This window comes from Ctenocephalides felis, unplaced genomic scaffold (assembly GCF_003426905.1).
Source record: "Ctenocephalides felis isolate EL2017-DRISC unplaced genomic scaffold, ASM342690v1 CF-g0.4_SCAFFOLD_01492, whole genome shotgun sequence".
Taxonomy (NCBI): Eukaryota; Metazoa; Arthropoda; class Insecta; order Siphonaptera; family Pulicidae; genus Ctenocephalides; species Ctenocephalides felis.
The window spans coordinates 11,039,002-11,062,621 of record NW_020537646.1 but is presented as its reverse complement, the minus strand read 5'-3'; the positions used below and the strand labels follow the sequence as shown (position 1 = coordinate 11,062,621).

General features: G+C 28.2%; 1 protein-coding gene and 1 long non-coding RNA gene across 3 annotated transcripts in view; both read left to right on the top strand.

The window, feature by feature from the left end:
• The window catches only part of LOC113371593, a 32,255-nt gene extending 29,515 nt beyond the window's left edge, over positions 1-2,740 (top strand). For both annotated transcript variants that reach the window (XM_026612227.1, XM_026612228.1), the window contains exons 4-6: positions 1,988-2,115; positions 2,196-2,371; positions 2,449-2,740. In XM_026612227.1, coding sequence (XP_026468012.1) covers positions 1,988-2,115; positions 2,196-2,371; positions 2,449-2,673 — 529 coding nt within the window. In that variant the 3' untranslated portion in view covers positions 2,674-2,740. The remainder of the gene's footprint in view (positions 1-1,987; positions 2,116-2,195; positions 2,372-2,448) is intronic.
• Positions 729-1,308, top strand: LOC113371596. The gene is made up of 3 exons (XR_003366638.1): positions 729-769; positions 1,090-1,177; positions 1,253-1,308. It is a non-coding gene; the product is annotated as an uncharacterized LOC113371596 (long non-coding RNA).
• Positions 2,741-23,620: the final 20,880 nt, after the last annotated feature.

Here is a 23,620-nt window from a genome sequence, read left to right as displayed (position 1 = left end):
ATTTGTCACTAGTCATCTTAAGAATTATAAAAAAATATTGAAGTCATTGAAGGAGAAAAACTAACTTCAATGCATAAAAATAAATATTAAATTTTTAACATATATTAAAATGCATTTTATTTTCAATTTCAGTTATTTAAACTTACAACTAAGAAATGCTCATCGTCTTTGTATCACAAATCTATTTTAAAACAACATTCATGTATGTTTAATTTAACATAACTTCTTATTTTCATGGTGAAATTTTTATTCAATTTCTAATAATATTTCATAACTTTTCTCAATTATTAAAAATAAACAGTTTAAGGAATATTAGGTAATTTGACCAATATATCAATTACAACAAGGCACTATAATTTAGCATTAATGACTATAATTTAGACTTTTATTTTGGTTTCAACAATATTAAATAGGAAATCTGTCAATAATCGTAAACGTGATGATAATAAATTAAAATAATAAATTAAAAATTGCAAAACATTCTTTCAATCTCGTTTACGCAAACTCGTACAAAATTCTAACTTATCTTAGGACGAAATTTAATTTTTGATTTGTAAATAATGCTATCGTTCAATTATCATAAATCTGGAATTCGATTACTTAAATTGCCATAGTAAAAAACTGTTATCTTCAATGATTTTATTTATTATTTTTGATACGATACAGAACATTTTATCTCAGTAATCTAAATCATTGTTATAAAAACTTATAAATTGATGGAAAATATCAGATGTTCGGTTAGTGGGTTGATAAGTGTATTTGAATCAAGGTGAGTAATTAATGAGAAAATTAATTATATATATATATAATTTTAAAATTTTTCATCAATATTATTATTTTATAATGCCATAGTCTTATTATTTTTTTAATGGATATTTAAACCAATCATCAAATTGGTACTTAGACTTTTAAAAATCAGTGCATTCATTTTATAACAAGTTGGTCCACGTGATAAAGAAGCAGCCATTTACAAATTAATAAATAAATTTTGATGTAATATTACTATTACTTGTATTTAAAGTTGTGTTTAAAGATAAACATTATAAAATATTATTCATAAATTATGTATCAGTAATATTTTTCATATAGAAAATGAAATTGGCAATCATCATTCTCGGCTTCTTAGCCGTAGCTGCTTCAGCTGGACGAGTTTCTTTAAATCGCGATGTCAGTTCTTGTAAGTATTATGGATTGTTTAAATTAGAATTATTTTGAATATATTCAATATATGTATTTTATTATTTTTTATTAGTGGTAACTTATTCAAAACTTCGTGGTCTTCAAAGAGGCGCACTTGAAGACAAAATTTAGCTATTGTAGAATGTTTGCGAAAATTTTGAGAGAAGGCGGTGAACTGACCGGAGGAAAAGTTTTGGACCCTCTGGACGCTGAGCATTTGGACACCAATTTTGAAATTCCAGATATTGCAACGTAGGTTATACATTCCACCTATATTTCATTTTAATTTGCATTTTCATATTAGAAATATTAAATATTTAAAACTTCACTTAAATGAAAAATACTGACCCTAAAATATATTTCTCTACGCATGCTAGTATATCGATTATCATCAATAAAAAAAGATATGCTATTTATCATAAGATAATATTGATTGCCATACTAATTGCTATAATTAAGAAACATATTTCTTTCTTTTATGAACACTTAATGATGATTTATGCTTCCGTAGCATTCACCAGAAATAGCTATTTTTATTCGAGCTTTTCACACACAGGTTTATACAGGTGTTAAACACACACATACACACAGGTGGTATATGTGTGTATGTTTATGTACATATATATACGATATATCAAGTAGTTAGTTAACTTCAAATTTAAATTAACCATACTCCTGAAACAATTTTTATGTTAACTCAGGTCTCAGAGTATTTCACTATTATTTGTATATATAAACATATTCATTTATATTTAGCAATTAAATTAAACTTTTCACTCTGTCGTTAAAATCTAATATTTTTTTATAGGGTAAATGGAGGTCTTGACAATTTGCATGTTTCTGGATTATCAAGCTTCAACTTTACTTCCCTTAAATTAAATTTGGTTTTGCTGAAGGTTGACTACAATGTAACAATTGAACAAATCAAAGCCACAGGTACCAAAAATTTTCAGAAATCTAATATTCATTAACATTTTATATTTATATTCATAAAATTTAAATCTTTTTGTCAATAGGTCTGTATGATATTGTTGGAAAATTGGTCAATCTTGTACCAATTAGTGGTAAAGGACCCTTCGATGTCCAATTAGACCAGATCACAGCTGCAGGTCATATTAAATTACGTTTGAAAGACCTTACATATCTGGAATTAGCTGAAGTAAAACTTTTGCTTTCTGTTGGAGCAATGAACGTAAATATTTGAATTTTTTTCTAACAAATTATATTTACCAAAAATAAATTTCCTAAATATTAAATATCTATTTTTAGTTCCAAATCGATGGTTTAATGAACAACCCAGACCTCAGCGAAATGATCAACGCAATTTTGAATGACGTGCTCCCTGATTTATTAGTTGAAAATCAACAAAATATTTCCACTGGTGTAGATACTATTGCCAAACAAATCTTAAACCCAGTTTTAAGTAAATTGACATTGCAAGATATTTTGGACATGATTGGAGGAGGTGGCGGAGAAGGTGGACTTGTGTGCTAATTTTTGAAAATTCATTACGCTTATTTAAAGTTAACGCATATATTATAATATGTAGTTACACTTAACGACCAAGAATTGTAATTATAAGAAAATTAATAAATAATCGAATCATTTTTATAAAAAAACCTATATTATTTATTTTTTAATTGAAAAGTGTTTCAAAATCATTGCCAAAATATCTCCAAAATATATAAGTGTATAACTTTATATTATTAAATATTGTTTATAAAATTATTAATCAGCAAATTAGCGCTTTTATCAATATCAGGGAAATGATTAGTTGCAATGCTGACGTGCATTCATATTTTTTAATAATTATGTATACAGATTTAACAATTAAATTTTAAATAATTATTTTATAGATATTTACAAAAACATCAATAATATATTTTTTTATGAAGTAATTAAAAATAAAATATAATAATATAATTTTTTCGTAAATATCGTATGTCCATCTAGCATCGAATGAAAACATCTCGTCAAGAATAACTAAACTTGAATCGAATCTTGGATAGGATTTTTTCTGTTACTTTTTGAATAATTTTTATAATTGTAATTTACATAAAATACGACTTTAATGTTAGATCAATATTATATTTTAGTTATAGTACTTATTATATTATGCAAAAAATGTTATTCAAATAGATTAGTTATTTTTTGAACCGATGAGATTTTGAAAATTGTTTACGAAATTATTTTTTTAAACGATATTTTTAACAAAGAAACAATTCTACCACTTATTTAGAAACGGCTCAGTTCCTTAAAATTCCTTAAAATAGTAATAAAAATTGATTAATTGCGAAGAAACGGCCCGACGAATCTTCACCGAAAACTGTTCTGAATATTCAAAATGGGTGCAGTATTTTGACGAAAAGATAGACAAAAGATTTTTTCTGGCAATTTTTAGAAACAGCTTGGTCGATCATCTCCTAAAACTAATCAGCGCTAGACCTTATGAAGTTTCATCTTCTTTAATATTATAAGCCAGTTTTCAATAAAACGCCAACCAAAAGTCAAATTTTTGCTTATACTTCAACACAAACATTCATATAAACTCCCACAGAACTATTCCAATCTTGGTCTCAAACAATTCACTTAAAATCATCAATCATCAGGAAAACAAATTTAACGAGTCACCTTTTCTGGAACGTTTTTCAGGAAGTTAAAACAATTTAATTTGTTTAAATTAGATAAGATTCAAGGAGGTTGAATCAACAAATAAAAAATTTTAGATAACGACCAAGAACTTAATTCCGAATAAATAAATTCAAGATACCAGGACGATGGTCCTGTAATTTTGGTTCATTTAGCAACACACACATTGATACAAACTCTCACAAAACTATTCCAATTTTGGTCTCAACGAATTCACAGTGACTTAAAACATCGGGAAAACAAATTTAACGTCTCGCCTTTTGTGGAACATTTTTTCAGGAAGTTAAAAAAATGTAATGTGTTAAAATTAGGTAATATTTAAGGATGTATTTTTAGTGCAACGAATAACAATTTTTAAATAACGACCAACAACTTAACTCCGAAAAAAATAAATTCAAGAGACCAGGACGAGGATCCTGTATAAACGGATGCGTTAAATATTAAACGTTCCGGTTGCAATAAAGTGTCTATAGACAATGCTTTCATCGGGTGACAATACTGACAATACCTACTTGATGTCGTTGTCAGTCACAAGTCATGAATCTATAACTAAGTGCCGCGTCTGCCTTCGACGACCGAGCTTCCTGTCTACTTTAATTTCAATGAGAAATTTCTAATGCTTCTTCCGCTGAAATCGTCTAAAATTTATTTTGACTAATAGCAATTAGTGGTGTATTATGGTATTTTATTCTATAATTCATTTGGTACAAATAAATTGTAATAGGCAATGATAATTGGGACTTGGAGATGATGTAAAAAAGTCTACAATTCATGATGTAAGAAAGTATTAGAAACATAATATATTTCTAACGATTTTGTGTTGGTAATCTATATAACAGTCAAAGAAATATAAAAGGGAATTGTCTATCAAAATCATAAAACAATATTTTATCTAAATTAGATTGTTACTATAATAACTTTAACTTAAGAGGAAGGTGCAAATTGCATTTTGCCTTAAAGCAAGTTGCATAAACTTTTCGGTATTCGGTAACATTTCGAATTGTGAACTTTAATTTATTTTGTTCTCATATCTTAACAGCAATCAGAACCTTACGTCCTATGAGCTGTTGCGCTGACAAAAACTTCTCCTTAATTCGTATTTTTAGATGGTTACCCAAAGGTTAATGCATAAATATTTGACGATGTTATTATAAGAATTTATCTAATAGGGCTGACTTGTTATTGGCGCAGCAATGCCGGACAAGGTCTATTTTCAAGATCTTTTCAAGGTCTATGGACACTTATTGCTATGTATTTCCAAGTAATAACTGTTGTCACTACTGCTTGACAACAGGCTGGCTCGGAGTGGGCCTCAAATCCAAGACCTTTAAATCAAGTTCCATCGCCATTAACCGCGTGAACTTTAATGATTTTTTGTAATTAAACCACTTTTTAGAATGCTCTTTCAATTTATGAACCTTGTAATTGTGCAATGTTTCATTCTTTCAGTAATTGATTACGAAGAAACAGTTCGAATTTCACCAAAAACTAGTGTGCACATTTACCAACTGATGCTTTTTCCTATTTTGTTGTCCAAGCATTTAGGATGACTTGAACCTCATGAAACTTTTTCTCTTTCAAAAACCAAAAAATCCTTCTAATTCTTTTATAATATTTTGTATTCATTGAGGCATATTTAGTCATAAATTTAGATGGGTTAGATGTTATTCATCAGAAGTGGCGACAAGCTATTGATTAATATTTAGAAGATCTTATTATTTCTTGTGGCTAGGTGAATTATATGCAAAAACAGTCCTCCTGAGAATTGTAGTAGATGACCATGAACGTAAACCGCGAAATAACTCTGAGTGTTATTGCTATTGCGAAACTCAATTAATGTTTATTGCAAATATATTTAAAAGTGAAAAGATTTTCAATTTTATGTATATGAATCGACAATCAAATAATCTTTCAAAATGTCAATAATGTCTCTAAGAAATCTGGATAATTCATTTTAATATGAATTTCTAAAACAAACGTTCTAGTTTCGCTTATTGGCGGAATAGAAGAATTTTGACGGTGCATTTACAATTACATGAAGTGTAATTGTTCAACGTTTTAGTTGAAATAAAAATATATTACAAATAAAATATATACAATATTATTAAAATTATCGGGATTATCAATAAAGTTCTAATCTCTTCGATACTGACAAAAAAATCAACCAATACAAATCAAATTTTTATATATTTTATTCCTAATTTTTTGGTGCAGTTTTAACATAAGAGTAACACCTGGAACCTAACTTTTATCTCTTTATCAGCTACCGCCCTAACAACATTCAATTAATTACATAAGTCCTTCGAACTTCAAACAAGTCCTGACTTTGTCAGGAATAGTCTTCTGTGAAATTGCTTAGCAAAGAATCCTTTGAAAGCTTGGTGGTATTCAGAAATTCGTTCGGAAAATAAACTGACTTCCGAAGAAGAGATAATGCATTGCTGAGTTTCACTTAATAGATAGCAGATGTTTGCACGACTATCCACACAGGTGCGCTTCCTCCGTTTATCTCAAATGCAATTTTCAGCAAAACTGATTCAGCAAATAATCAACGCAATGACCAAGTGTCTGGTATTAATATGCTAACTTTATTATTTAATAATGTGCTGAATTTGTTACTAGAAGTTAATGTGATAAGGTTATTATTAAAATAACACATGGGGGCTTTTCCGCGATCTAGTGGCTAGGTGAATTATATGCAAAAACAGTACTCCTGAAAATTGTACTAGACGACCATGAAAATAAACCGAGAAATAACTCTGACAATGAGAATTATTGCTATTGCAAAAATCAATTAATTAATGTTTATTGTAAATGTATTTAAAAGTGAAAGCATTTTCAATTTTATGTGTATGAATCGAGATTGTAACATTCTTTCAAAATGTCAATACTAAGAATGAAATCCAAACAGAACAACAAAATATTTTTAATTAAATTAGTGTTACATAATATTTTACAATACTTGTAACGAACTAAAAAATAGTTGAATACAAGAAGAATTACCAATAATAAATTATTCTGCCCTCAGATTTCTTACTTTATATGTATGTATAGATATACATACAGTGTAATTTCTTTATCAATTACTTATAAATAGCACAAATACATAGATTTTTTTATTACAATATCTGAAAAGAATATCAACCCTTTGATAAAAACTTTTGAGAAGACCTACAAAAGACGCGCAGTTATCATCAATTGCGTCAGGAATTCTAGGAAATAAAAGCTATGTTATAATAGGAAATATATATTCTCGGAGTTGGAAAACACGACAGGAGAATGGGTCGACCAACGATCAATAGAATACACTTGAAATACTCTATCATTTGAAGGGTTATTGCATTGGACACTACAAATTGCATGCAACCCATAACTCATAATAGACAAATCCTCTCAAACATTTTTTTTTTGAATTTATTTTTCATAGCAAGCTATACAAAGTACTCCACTCTCAAACATTTGAATGAGATAAAAAAAAATTTCAACATATTATTGCACATCTACTTTTTCCTGAACTGGTCTATTAACATTAGAAGGATTTCATAAAAAAATATTGTTTTTGTGATTTTTATTTCAGATAACAAAAGCCTTTCATACTTTCTTTTAAGGTAAGATTACATATTATCAAAGAATTTTTTCTAACTTCAAGCATAATTTAGTAGTAAGTACCAAATTTTAAGAAAACATTCAATTAACAAGATCATAAGGAGGCGTCCAATAATCAAGTGAAGTTCTTAGGGCGAGGGGGGGGAGGATTTATGACAAAAAATCATAAAATATCATGTGAGGAAGGAAGCAGTATAGTAAGATATTAAGTGTATTTACTTTTTACCTGAATTTTTTTAAAAACATCCAAAAAATTTCAAAAAAAAATCAAACATTTTACATTTTTTTAAATAAAAATACACGTGATGGTTGGGAAGGGAAAGAGTAATTTTGATTGCGTATCACCAAGAAAGAGGGGGGGTCCAAAAATCCTTAAAAAATCGATCATGTGATTAATGGATGCCCCCAAATATATTTTAGGCAAATTGAACCGACTTAAATACTAACATAACGGAATAATGTGGAATATAATATCAAATAAAATCAAACAAAAATTCAGGCGTATAATATTCTTTTTTAAGGCATGCTAAAGAATGCAAGATGTCTTTTATTCTTTCAGTTCATCAATATTTATAAATATTTTTGCAAATGATGTTTGTAATTTATTGCGACACGCCTAAGCTAATCAAATTCTTGAAGTTTTAATTTTAAATATAAATTGTTCTTGTTTAAACATAAATACGTTGCATATTCATTAGGTATAATATAAATAAACAAATTACGTTTGATCACAAAAGTATTCAAAGTGCAAGTTATTAAACTGTAAAAAAATATAAAACATTAATCAAATAAGAGATGATTTCAGCTAATATAAATCATATTTCTAACCAAGTTTAACTGTGTTTCCTTGAAAGCTATAATTATGAAAAATAATTTAATTTTGTTTGGACCACAAAAGTATTCAAAGTGCAATGGTCTAAACAGAAAAAAATTATAAAACTTTATTTTCGAATTTAGTAAATTCAATCAAATAAGAGCTGATTTCAGCTTATGTAATTCATATTTCTGACCAAGTTTAACTGTGTTTTCTTGAAAGATATAATTATGAAAAATTATTTAATTCTGTTTGGACCACAAAAGTATTTAAAGTGCAATTGACTGAATAGTTTAACTGTGTTTTTTTGAAAGCTATATTTATAACAAATAATTTAATTCTGTTTGGACAACAAAAGTATTCAAAATGCAAGTTATTTAACAGTAAAAAATTATAAAACATTATTTTTGAATTTTGTAAATTTAATCAAATAAGAGATGATTTCAACTAATATAAATCAAATTTTAACCAAGTTTACCTATGTTTCCTTAGAAACTATATTTCTAAAAAATGATTCAGATCACTTGCACAATTTTCATGAAAACTCATTTACTTGATCTAGGAAAATTCAAACAAACACAACTATTCTACAAATTTTAATAATAATGAATTTCCCTGAACATCGAGTATTTGACATCATCGGGGGGTTAGCGTGCAAATCGTCATGGGGTAGCACAAAGTCATGAGTGGACGCTAATTAAGCTCAGATATATTTGTTTGCGCGGATTGTGTGCTGGTGACGAACAATTCGCTGAATTCAATTTATGACCATCTATTTTATACATTGTAAAACGTTTCTGGAAAACCAAATACACGAGTTGTATTTCAAATAATGCGCAAAAGTCTCTATGGTACGGGAAAGACGTCACGAATCATACTGGAAAACTCTATTCTAGTAATAGAGTAGTAATAGAAAGTTATTTATAACAAGCACTAAAAAATATATTCTTTAAATATATATCTACTCAGTTTTATCTACATGTTTTTAGAGTTGTCCAAATTAAAAGAACAAAGATCAGCCAAGACAATGTTTGGTATCAATCATTTCTATAATGAATTGAACTATGTAGTTCATTACAAAGCTATGGTCATTACAAAGCATTACAAAGCTTATGATACATGATATTTAGAGCCAAAATTATTTTTTAGAGTGTAGAATTATCAGAATGTAAAGATTCATATTGAACAAGGTCCACGTGATCGTTTGCATCAGTGATTCCCAAAGTGGTCCCCAGAGATTCTTGCCAACTTGAATAATTACATTCCCATCCTAATAAGTTCTTTCTCCGTCTTTATAAGTTTTTGTCCCGTATTTGATACCAAAAAATATAGTGATCTTGAGTTTTACCTAAAACTTATTTTCTATATTTATTCATAATTCCATCATTTACATTCACTAACATTTAAAATTCCCACAAAGAATTTCTAAATAATTACCAGACGCTATAATTAATTCCAGCTAAATAAATAAATCGCCAACTATCAAGCCCGAAAATTATGGTAATTTCTGCGAAGTTCGCTAAGAGCCGTTACCATACGAAATATATACGAAAAGCAAACATGAATAAAAAAGACAACTCAAACCCTTTCTCAACGACCAATTATATGGCCGATCCGCCTATTTTCAGTATTTCTTAATCATAATACAAATATCAGATTTCAAACCGCATATTGCTTTATTTTGCTCTTTTATTTCGTCATCCATCCTCCAATGAAACTTCTAATAAGCTGTTGCGAACAAAGAATTTATAAAGTTATGGGGAATCGATTTTGTGCTTATTTCAGCTATCAAACCGAATTTTAACTTCGAACTGGATTTATGAATAATAAAATTTATGATGAAAAGCTAAAAAATAGATTAATAAAAGACCATTGACTAAAAATTTAGGATCGTCACTTATCATAGGTATTATTGTATAGGTAACTTATAAATAACTTTTCCTGTTCTGGGCCTAAATTAATTAATTAAATTTACATTTTTTAAGATTATAAGTAAGAATAACAAATAATATAATCCGAATAATATAATAAAACTACTGTGAACTATTAGGTATTATTACACCATTTTACACCCTTTTACTGGGACAGTGATGTCTAATTTGTTATATATCTATGGGGCGTCGCAATAATTCTAATGTGCAAACACTAACTGGAAATATACAATTAATCTACCTACTCTCGTCCATATGTCCCCTACATATTATTGCTGACCACATTCGCTTTTATTGAATTTTCAATATTAAACTGATTCGTGGAATAGTTGAACGATAAAACTAATATCCGAAGAAACCCTACAGCAGATTGCGGGAATTATGGAATGGGCGGCATCGTGATGAGTTATAATTATATAGTTGAAACTCTGTTGCTCAGAATCGTTTTAAACCGGACAACCTATAACTTTATTATTGATTGTGATGTGGAATTAAAAGTTTGATTTGTCTTCTATTCTTTTCTAAAACCGAATTTTTAGTTTTGGCAAATCATATTATTGAACTTAACCGATTTTGATTGCTCATGGTATACAAGCACTAAAAGTTTTAAAAAAGTTTCAGGTTAGGAAATTTTCCGAACGCTTTCAATTCGTCCAAACTCTGCTTAATAGCACAATATCAATGAGAAATTATAGAAAACTCTAAGAATTTTACATAATATATGAAATTTATAATTTTCTTACGAATCTGAACAGAATGCCATCGAAATTTTAATATATTTTTCAATAATAATTTGTAATATTTACAATATGGTACTTAAATTCTTAAAACAATAAATAATTTGTATTTCGACGAACTGGAATTCTTGGCAAAGTTTGACATTCCGGTGAGGTGATTCGCATGTACTTCCCAGTTACACATAATGGGTCACAAATATGATATTTGAAATATCTTCTCACACATTTATTGTATTTCGAATATATTTATGCTCAAAAATTATCATGATGTACTTTTAGTGATAGATGGTAGTCATAGCAAACATTATTTTTGAAAAAGAAAATAATACAAGTGTTAATCAACAAAGAATATACCTATAATGGATCACTAGTATGATATTTGAAATGTCTTCTCACAAATTTATTGCATTCACTTTATTTTAATATATTTATGCTCAACTTGTAGTGATAGATCTTCTAGTGATAGTGTAGTCTTAGCAACATTTAATTATTTTTGATAAAAAAACAAGTGTTGATCAACGAAGAAAATACAATATATGTAGGTATTATAACATATATGTATTGTTAAGAACTATTATGCATTTATTATAATATTTTATGTTCATATAAAACTTGTTAAGAACTATATGCATTTATTATAATATTTTATGTTCACATAAAACTTTTATGAATCGACCTTTATATTATCCGTACAATAAGGGTCAAATCAGGTAAAACTGATTATTAGTCATGATTGAAACACCAACAAATGCAGACTAAAAAATCAACATTCAATAATGTAAGTTATAATTTAAAATGAAATCGATAAATCTTAAAAAGTGTTTGTTTTTACATATCAAGAAGAGAACCATAATTATTATTTCTTCATTTACCCCACCGCTACCACCAAATGAAGAGATTTGATAGTTTGAATTAGATTTGATAGTTTTCGCAAATCATATTATTGAGAAGAGATATTACCCTCAATTTTATTATGAAAGTATGAGAGTCATTTCCTTGTTTTCAGGAAACTATTTTCGATATTTACTACTAATACTACAGAACCAATAACTATAATTAAAAGTTATTTCGAATCTCTCTAAGGAACAATATTTTCTTCGCTTGTTGGTTCAAATCTTCCCACGTCGAGAAAGTTTTCTCAATCTCTATTAAATAACTGCAAGAGATACTTTCTGTTCATAAAGGTCGAATGTCGCTTTCATAGAATTGTACTTTTCTATGAATGAACTGTATGTATTAAATTGACTCTCACTATCCTTAAAATAAATGCAGGTAGTAGTTTTTTTGGAACGTAACTACCGTGTTATGCGATGTTTACCTGTACTAAAAAAAAGTTGTAAGTGAAAATTAAGCAAATTTAAACATTTAAGAAAATGTTTACATGCTATATATAAAGCATTTTACGCTTTCGGATTAAAACCCTATGTCTCCAGCAGGATATGGTCTGATACGGTAGATCGGATCACAGAAAATAATCGCATAATTCCAAATCTCTCTTCAATGAATTAATCTCTTATTCTGTATTACTCATTTCGATCAATTCGTCATTTAATTGAAAAATTGGTATAATTTTTCAATGAACACAATTTGATTCATTAGTATCGCTTGTGCAGCTGTTCAGCCGCCGCCGAGCGAGAAATGAGTGGAGGTATCTTTGGTTTTCGAACGGTGAGCGACAACAAATTCATGGAAATAATTATTAAATTATTTAACGCCAGGTTTCTAGGAAAGCCATACGTCAATTCATAACTGCCATTGCGTGCGGATGCGACATATTTTTTTCGGTTGCTGTCACACTATGTATCTTTTTCCCATCTATACCGCATCAAGAGATACATGGGGTAACTCAACTGAATAGGAATACCTCTAGATGAAATAATATATATGAAATATATATTTATGTATATCATAAAATATATTTGATAATTTTACATAACATTCCCAGAGCAAAATATATAATATCTAAAAAATTACGTTATATGTCAAGGTCTGTATCAAATATTAAATTTAAGGCTTGTCAAATTATTTGTTTATAATATGCGTGCAAATAACAACTGCGTGGATGCTATAAAACAAATTTTGAAACAATTATTTTAAATTATAAAGAGTATGCCCCTTGCTATGATTGCCAATAAAATGTCATTATGTCCTTTTCTCCAATTTGTTAAAGTTAAACATAATGATGGATAATATGTATATTACTTCAAATAAATATAAATTACTTTCAATTACGCACTTATAACTTGCATTAATCACATAAAATCCAATCATAATAACATAACTATACTGCATTAGTAATTCTCAAATGATGTCTTATTTTTGCCAATTTGTTGCTTTTCTGTAACCTTTTCTCCTCTAAAACTAATATTGTAAAACTATATAATAATGCTTTGCTATATATTAACGCCTAGCTCGCAATTTTAAAATATTTATAAAAAAAAAATCAATCTCAATAAGCTTTTCATTTCTTTTAACTCGCCCTACAGCTTCAATTATACTATTTTTAATTCTATTTCTATCCCCCTAAATTTACATATAAATGTAAATTCTGAATAATTTAACCTTCTATTGGCCTAATTTTTGTTTTTAATCCAAAATATTATGAGAACAAAATATCACTAATTATAGGCCCAATTTTGCAAATAAAGAACAAAAAAATCCGTTTAATTTTCTGGTATTAATGAATTATGTGACCACCAAGCCATCTTCTGTGTATGAAAATGTTATTTCAGACTGAAAAGCCTAGCAAAGGTTATAAATATTGATATTTGTTATCTTGAACTTTATAGAATTGAGATTTAGGCGTCAACTCATGTAAACGCCATAATTGTTTGCTAAAATTTAAAAAAAAATCGAATTAGAGGAACAAAATTCACTAATTATAAGCCTGAATATGCAAATGGAAAGCAATAAATGCTGTTGAAACCATTTTGTTAGTACTAATGAAATATGTGACCATCAAGTCAGCCTATATTTGCACTTCTGTGTATGAAAATGTTATTTAAGACTGGAAAGCCTAGCAAAGATCATTCATATTGATGTTAGTTATCTTGACAACTTTATAGAATTGAGATTTAGGCGTCAACTCATATCAAAACCATAATTGTTTTCTAAAATATAAAAAAATTCGAATTAGGAGTACAAAATTCACTAATAATATGCCAGAATATGCAAATGAAAAGCAACAAATACTGTTGAAACAAATTTCTTGATACTAATGAAATGATAAAATATATTAAAAAAGGCCATTGGCCTAACCATTTTTGAAATAAAAAAAATTCAATTTCAAACTTACTTATAAATAACATATTTTTTTAATAATAAAATTATTGCTAACATCATTATTATTAATATTTGTAGAGATATTCTGAATATCTCTACAAATATTAATAATAATGATGTTAACAATGATTTTATTATTAAAAAAACGTTATTTATAAGTAAGTTTTAAATTCAATTTTTTTTTCTTTCAAAAATAGTTAACCCAATGGCCTTTTTAATACATTTTATCATATCAGTAAAGTCTACCTAGTCTTAGAATTGAATATCATATTCAGTTTTTAGACTAGGTAGACTTTACTACTAGTAGTATTCTGCCTGGGTATATAAATTAGTTCTTATTATAATGTCAGTTAATATCATGAATTGTTTTTTTTGTAAAATGAAAATATGCATTCAGCCTATAAGCTGACCATCAAGTCGGCCTGTATTTGCACTTCTGAATATAAAAATGTTATTTCAGACAGCGAAGTCTAGCAAAGGTCATAAATATTGATATTGGTTATCTTGACAACATTATAGAATTAAATATTATGCGTCAACTCATAAAAAAAGGCCATAATTATTTGGTAAAATATCAAAAAAATTGTAATGTGATCTGAAAGTTGCAATCAGTTACCCACGCAGAGGGTAAACAATGTATTTTAGATGAAGCGCCATTGGCAATTGCTATAAATTGCTTATTGTCAATGTTGATATTACAATGAATACCTTATAAAAGCTCAATCTGAAAGCTGCTTCGATTCCATATGATTTGAACTTCCAACTCATATAAATTATGTCGCAAGTTTTGTTTGGTAAATGCAGATAAAAGCCCTGAACAGCTGCATGTCAATGCAACTGAGCGACCGATTCTCCACTCTTTGCTGTTCTTGTAATTATATATTATTTCATTGTTATGAAATATCGTGCTGTATTCGCATATTTAGTTTGTTTGAATAACGAGAGACTCTCAATTCTAGGAATCACTCGGACTTCGGTTGCATTTGGATCATGCCTAGTTTATATTTAGAGTAACGACTTATTTATTGCAATAATACAACTTCATATGAGCACACTACCTGGTGACCATAAAATGGTGAAATTAGTAATAGAAATAACAAGGTGTTTTATATTCCAAATGCATTTCCCCTTTCTAAATGATATACAAGTTGATATTTGTGTTAAAACGTTTTGGGAACATTTTAATGCTCGCAACATTTCGATGAACTACATATTTATTTCCAAACATATTCATAATGAGATATAGATACAAATGTAAATTCAAAGTTCATACAATTATAAAGTTAAATCATAATTAAAATGCCACGTGTGCTTTCTGAAAATTATACATTTTAATTATTTCTCACATACCATTACAACTTTTACAAAACACAAAATTTCACCAATTTTGCGCGCCATGTGCGAAAGCATTTTGCATCAAACTGCATTTCTGAAATAACGGGATTTCCGAATATTAATAATGAAATAGCGAAGCTTTTTCTACAAAGAGAATATACAGCAAACCTGTATTATAAAATAAACTACGTAATAATAAATATGTAATATAAAGTGGGTAAGGATAAATATATATAAATTTAATTAGAATTAATTAATGAATATGCAAGGGCTGATATTTCATAGAAGTATAAAATATTATAAAAGTTGTATATATTATTAAATTATATTATATAAATTATGGACATATTATTGTACTTATGAAATAAAACATTAACTATGATGACATCATAATAATGTACTATTTTTATGTCTAGTGTTGATTATAATTTATTATGACGCAGTGATGCAATAACCCAAAGATTTTAAATTTAATATAATATCAAAAGTGTTGATTAAATTATTTTAACAGAATGTAAGTTAAAATATTTTGCTTGTGTACTCAAAAGCGTCAGATAAATGTTCTATCTAAATTTTCCCTTAATGGAAATACTAATTCTATAATATACGTTTCATATTCTGAACCTTGTTAAGTACTCGAATGCCTAATTAGCAAGTTATAGTTCTATTTAGAGTAATTTACTTCAAAGTCACTTGATATTAAGTATGAAACCCCACTTCTGTATACGTAAAGCTATTTCAGTTAATACTGCATAGAACTTGAATAATTGAACGATATTGTAAAACTTTACCAGTTACAGTTTACAGTTATGGTTAATAATAATACTGCATAGAAATTGAATAATTGAATGATTTTGCAAAACTTTACCAAACATTTATTACATCTGCAGTAAGCAAAAAAAGTCAATAAACTATAATAAACCAGAATAATAATATTATAGCATTAAGATAAAAAAAATCGACAAAGGTTTCGATTGCTTGATTCGTATCATGAACTCTATTGATTATTATTACCAAAGGAATGTTTAGACAAAAATTTAATTATTCAACGTTTTAGGTCTGTTTTCTTCTTCTTTCTTTCAAAAATTGTTAGACGAATGACCTTTTTAATTTATTTTATAATTGAATAATTTTATATTATAATTTTATATGCCTAAATTTTTCCGTTAATGTAATAAATTTCCAGTTGTTTTTTACCTGTAGATTTACTGGAATCGTAAGTCGAAATTTGACAAGTCCAAACTCGATTTTTTGCGTTAATGCTTGTCAATAAGCAATCCTGTTCATACAAAAAAGTATTCATAAAAATATATAAGCCGATCAATATACACATATTTTTATACTTGATATGCAAATAATTATGGTTGTAGTTAGTCATATAAATTAAATTTTATTTAGATTGGCTCTTATTCGCATATTATCTTCGTAAGTGTTCAAAATCAAAAGACTTCTCTGAATACAATATTGGTACATTGTGGTCATAAGAATTTTATGTTTGTGTTTTTTTCTACACTAGATAATTATTAAACTAATGTGAACGTGCTTTATTATATCATATATGGTCCGAGTTGGACAAACGTGCGCGAAAAACGGTTTGTCTAGCTTGACGAACACGACAATTCAAAACAAAATAGTCATATGTTTAGTTAAAGAATATACATTAGACAAAAATTCATCTTGTTCATTTCATTCATTATTAAATAATATTCAATTGAAAATCTAGTATGTTACAAAATCTATAACAAATTTATTTTTCTGTTTCCGATTCTATCCAATCAAAAGATATTTTTCTGACCTTTCATCATTAAAAATTGTTTATTAAGTCTGTAAGTAAATTGTTCGAGCGATGTACGAAAATAACTATGATTGATGTTCAATCAATGCAGGTAAAATCTCATGTCACATATGCATTGATCTCTTCGAATTAAACCAAACCAATTATTTGTGCATAACATTATATCAGATGTAATACGACATTTAATTGCAATTACGTGTAATTAGTTAGGATTCGCTAGTAGGCGATTCGATCAAACCCAATCTAAATTATGATACAGGTTAATATACGAATGTCTGTGAATCACTCATTGGTAGTAAAGTTAAAATAGAGATTTGAAATACAAATTTTCAAATTTTTGTAATATGTAAATTATGTAATAATAAAAAAATTGAAGCTACTTTTTGAAAAGCAAGCTACAATATTTACAGAATTAAAATTTGAACCAAATGTACTATCATTTTACCAATTGTGAGAATACATATGAATTCCGTAATTGATATAATAATAAATAAATAGGATATTTAGATAATGTATATTCCATTATATTCATATTGTATTATTTCCATATTTTAATTTACTTAAGTTGATTCAAAATTTGGCTTATCAAAAGTTAAAGCGATACAAAATTTCAGTGTACTCTACCATTGATAAAACTCTACCAACGATCATATTGAATTTGGATTCTAGAAAAATTAAAAAAAAACTTTATTTATACATAACTAATCACAAATTTTTACTTTAAGAAAATTCTTTAGAAAAGTGTTTGAAAACAAAGGATTTTTATTGGCGAGCAAACTGGTTTCTATACGCTCCTTTTGTAGTTACAAAAAAAGTGAAAATAAAAAATTAAAATTTAGTAAAAAGTCGACGACAAAACTCTACTAACAAGCAATCTAACTTTCAATTTGAAAATTTGGTTGTAATTTATATTTTACAGCCGCAAATATTAAATCTATGTAGATAGTATTGATACAATTCTCTGATGATTATTAGAACTTATAGCCTTGTAATTACAAAATAGAATAAAGAATTCTAACTTCCCATATGGTTGTTTTAATAAAAGCAATAGAGCCAAAAATGAAATTTTTTATATATATTTACGTATCAGGAACTTCTGAACATTTTGTGTGTACGGATACAATTTTTTGTCGGCGAATTCAAGAACACACGAATCAACAAATTTGAATGATATAAACACATTCGATACCCATGGATGGAGAGACATGCTGATTAGTTTTTGGCCAGGGTAGGTCCAACCATTTCGAAGATACCGTCCAGCCATTTTGATTGGTAAAAATGCCAAAAATAGTAATTCAGTTTTCTGATTTTAATGATTCAAGAAATATTTTACTTGTATTGACGAAATGAAAAACTGATTAAATCTTTGGAAATACAGATTCAACAATTTCAAAGACAAGGGCAAGTTCAGCCATTTCAAAAATATAAAGCAAAAACTGCAAAAAATGGCAATTCAGTTTTTGAAAGAGGGTAACGTCCGATTTGTATAATCCAAAAAGTATTTTACTTATATTGACAAAATGAATAGAATTCGTGTCGAAGAAAATGTAGCGGTTTTGGAAATCCAATAATGACAGTTTAAAAAAATGATATTTGAAGGCCAAAAATTATCATTAGATATATGCTCATCAAATTATCAGATATTCTATAAAGATTTTAATAATAAGTACAAAATTTGTTTATTTTTCGTACCCAGATTTATAATGTTTAACTGTGAAACTGCAAAGCGACTCATACGCGCTTTGATATATTGTCTCTACAACAACCACATAACTGCTTTAAAAGAAAAATCAAAATTTAAAAAAAAATGCAAAATATTAACAAAAATCAATTTTTTTTAAATAAATCGACGTTTTTCAAAAATTTCAAAATTCTAATTTTTCAGTTTTCAAAAAAAAAAACTTGAAAGTTTTAAATTACGTTACGGGAAGTTGCAGCAATTTGCCTGAAGGCACGATGCCAGGCACCACTAGCCTTTCGCATAGATTTTGGTAATATTTTATCCTACTATATATCATTTCTCCCACCCTTCTAGCAAAGCGCACGTTAGCCGGCAAAGCATGGAGCTCGGCTAAAGCGCAACAGTTTTATTCCTACTCTTGGAGAGTGTAGTTGCGCTCCGTGTTTTAGCAAAATTACTATTAATATATATAAAGTCGGAAGTCCTTTGGAATTACCTGATTGTGATATGTGAAAATATGAAAACGCGTAAAATAAATTGAATTTTGTAGTTGATAAATTGATTTTTAGTGTACTTTAAGTGTATTTTCAGTGCAATTGAAATTTCCTTTATCCGGAAGTTTTTTCGAAAAGGCGGTAGTGTGTGATCTATTAACAATCAAAATGAATCTAAAAATCTGTTTCGGTGTGTTTTTATTAGCCTTTATGGCGAACTGTTACGCAGAAGTAGGCTATGATCATTGTTTAAAAAATAATTTCAACAACAATTCGACATATATGCAGTTTACAAAGGAGATGGTTGCAGAAGAATTTGCTACTCTAGGGTCCTTCAAGAGTTTGCATTGCTGCGCAAAGGGTTACCGCACCATCGAGTGGTAAGTCAATAAAATATTCTTTGCGAAACATCAAAAGCTGCCGCAAAAGTACCGTTAATAACGAATTAATAGCTTTTAATGATCTCATCACAGATAGATTAGTGTTGTGTCATGTCTATTTTTGTCTTCAAAATCGTCTCTTATAAAGTTATGGTAACTTTCAAATTGGTATGGTGAATTGAAAAAACGAGGTTACTCAGCTTTTTTCAATTCGTAATTAAAAATGGCTATTATTTTGTCATTGCTATTGTTTTGGGTTCATATATAATATACCAACTATAATTCGAATTACACTCGTTATGTAGTGTGAACACAAGTTGCATCATAATATGCAATTTTTATTTTGTATGTACAGAATCCTTATTTTTTGTAAATTCAATTGCTGTTAGAAGATGAACCAGTTAGTTTGTCATTTTTTTATTTATTTATTTACAGCCTTTGACCGGTTGGTCATTGGGCCCTGGGTTAAAAATTTTGTCATTTTAAATAATATAGTTTCTTTGATATAAATTTGCTCTGAAACTCATAGAGTCATTTGACTCTGATTGTTATAATTAAATCAAATAAATAAATATAATAAATATTTTGATTTAAAGGGGACGTCCATTAATCACGTGAATGCTTTTTAAGGACTTTTGCACCTCTTCTTCCCTTTTTGTGATACTTAGTCATATTTGAAATTAGCCCTTCTCCTTTTCTACCCAAAATTATTTGTATTTTAGTACCTAGAACAAATCACACAATTTTTGGATTTTTTCCGAAAAAATTGAACTATTTTATTAAATTCAGGTAAAATATAAATACACGTGATATTTTACTAAACCCTCATTTCCTTGTGATATTTTGTGATTTTTTGCCACATCACTCCCCCTTTTTAAGCCTCACGTAATTAATGGACGCCTCCAAAATGATTATAGAATTATTGGGTAAGATAATTGTTTCGAATTATTTGATATGTCAAACCTTTGGTTATTGAACAATATTATTATTTTTTATATTGCAATTCTAACAAATATATTTGATTTTTTATATTGCAAAATATTTTATTATAATTTTGTAATAAATGTAACTATGAGTTATTCTTGAGTATGGGTTGAACTTGATAATCATATCATCAAATTTAAACTCAGCAATATTAATTAATTCAAACTATGAATTATATTATTAACTTTGCAAATTGTGAAAAGAGAGTCAAAACAACCGTAACTTTGAACTACAAAGTATGTTTTCAAAAACCATTTATCTCAAAGGTTGGCTTTTGCCTTTGTGTAAATAAGTCAATTTGCAATAGGCGGTAAAAAGTAACACAAAGGGTTCGGTTTTATGGTTGGAGAAGAAATTTGCATATAACGGAAAAATCTTATTATTCTGTATTAGAATGTATATAACTCGACAATGAATGTCGAAAACAAATGCAGACATGTTTTAATAAGGGACACAGGTATAATGGGCTTTCGTAGAAAACATTTGCATTGTGAAACACTGTCTTTATTGTAGTCAAATATAATTATTTATGATTATCTTTATTTAATTTAATAAGTAGATCAATAAGCCATATTTCGATCTGCTTTCGCCGAAGATAGTTCAATATCGTATTTCATTTATATTTCACGTGAACTGATGGTTTTGATTCATAAAATATTTATCTTTGCGGAATAATGTTATATGCGTGTAGAAACTGGTACATACTTGTTCAGATGTCGGAGAAATAGATTGAAAATACATTCGAAATAGATTAAGCTCCGTTGACGCAAAATATTATAAAGTTGAAATTGAAATATGAAAAGAGATTCAGATTATTGTGCTGGATAAAGAAAATATATCAAAATTGAATCCACATTGTGAACGTTTTGAGAACGGTTATTATAATAATATAGGGTAGAGCGGGGCTTAAGGTCCGGGGGTAAAAAGAGCCACCTCTCAAAAACAAGTTTAGTTATAATTGTAAAATTTAATAAATAGTTGTTCTAACTCTACTGATGAATATTTGTGACGAAATAGCAGATCAAGGTTGTTTACAGTGCTTTCTTTGTAAAAAATGGTAAATAATGTAGCTATTATTTTGTAAAATCCCTTTAAAATTAAAATAAGACATTGAACCTGTTTGCCTCGTGGGCGTCTCAATTTACCCCCCCCCCTATGGGGTAAAAAGGACCAGGATACATTTCTATAATGATAATTTAGTTATAATCTGAATATAGGCAGATAGTTGTTTATGTTTTGATATGTGGTAATTGTTTATGTTTGATATGTGGTAATTGTTGAGTTATAATTGGTTTGGTTTCCACGATATTATTGCTCGAAATCAAATTGGACCTTTGTGCCCGGCCTGTTCTAATATACATAATGGTAATGAAAATGCACGAATAAAAGTTGGGTGGAGACCCATGAAATTTGTCATGTTGCTAGTCGTAATACTCTTACCAAACGGTTTGACCAATTTTTATGAAATTATCTAATCGCATTCAGTATGACTGAGAATCAGCCAACTCATTTTTTTAAATCGATCATTTCTTTGAATTCTATTTTTTCGCAACGTGTGTTTGAAAATCACATACTGCCCTGAATTTTTACCCTTTTAGGAGTTGTACTCCTATTTAGCTCACAGTAGAACAACGTAATTAATTTTTCTTTGTCCATTTTTTATTTATAGGGGGGCGTACATTGATCACGTGATCAATTTTTTAAGAATTTTTGGACTTCCTCCCCCTTGGTGATACGTGGTGATATTCAAAATTACCCCCATTCCCTAGCCAAAAATCAAATCACTAAAAATACAAGCGATCAATTTTTTAAGTTTTTTGTTCTTTTTGGAAAATGTTAGGTTTTTTTTTAAAAAAAAGTAAGGTTCCACACCCATATCTTACTATGCCCCTCCCTCCCCCACGTGATATTTCGTGATTTTTTGTCAAACATCCCCTCCCCTAAAAACCACTAAGACGCCTTCTAATGTGTGGTTAAAAAGCGCATACAGCCCTAAATTTTCACCCTCCTACTACAAACTTCTATTTTGCTTACAGTAGAACAACGTGTCCACTAGTATATATATATAGCGACAACGTGTCAGGTCAGCTAATATATATATATATATATATATATATATATATATATATATATATAATTATTTTTTTATGTTTTTGCTCACCGTTCAATGTATCATAAAACAACTATCGGCTAAAATGATGTCATACAAGACCGTTCAGCTCGCCAAAGTGATGAGTCACAATGGAGAATCCCGCTTTACTTTCATTGCAAGCGTTAATAATTGTAAGATTTGTCCATAAAAAATGTCCCAGTTATCCTTTATTTGGTAATTTGATTGACGGTTAATTAAAACTTTATATTATATTTGTCGCAAAAAACATGAGCTGTAAATGAAATGAGGTCTAGAAATATATATTTCTCAAACGGTTTGTTAAGGCTGCATCAACAATAAAACATATGTATGTTGAATATTGTATTATGTATTATATATGCATAATGCATCTTAAAGTGCCGGTAATGTTGTTTAATGAGTGCATGTGAACTCATTTTAATTATGAATAAAAATATTAATTTGTAATAATAATATGTTATGAACAAAAAATGAGTCAATTAATGATTGACAATATTTATATCGGCATATTAATCATTTATCATAACATGATAAACTTGATTTTCTAATATTGAAATCAAGTTTTTTTATAGTCAGGGGAATTCTGAGATAATAATACACGTTTGATGTATTGATGTTTTTG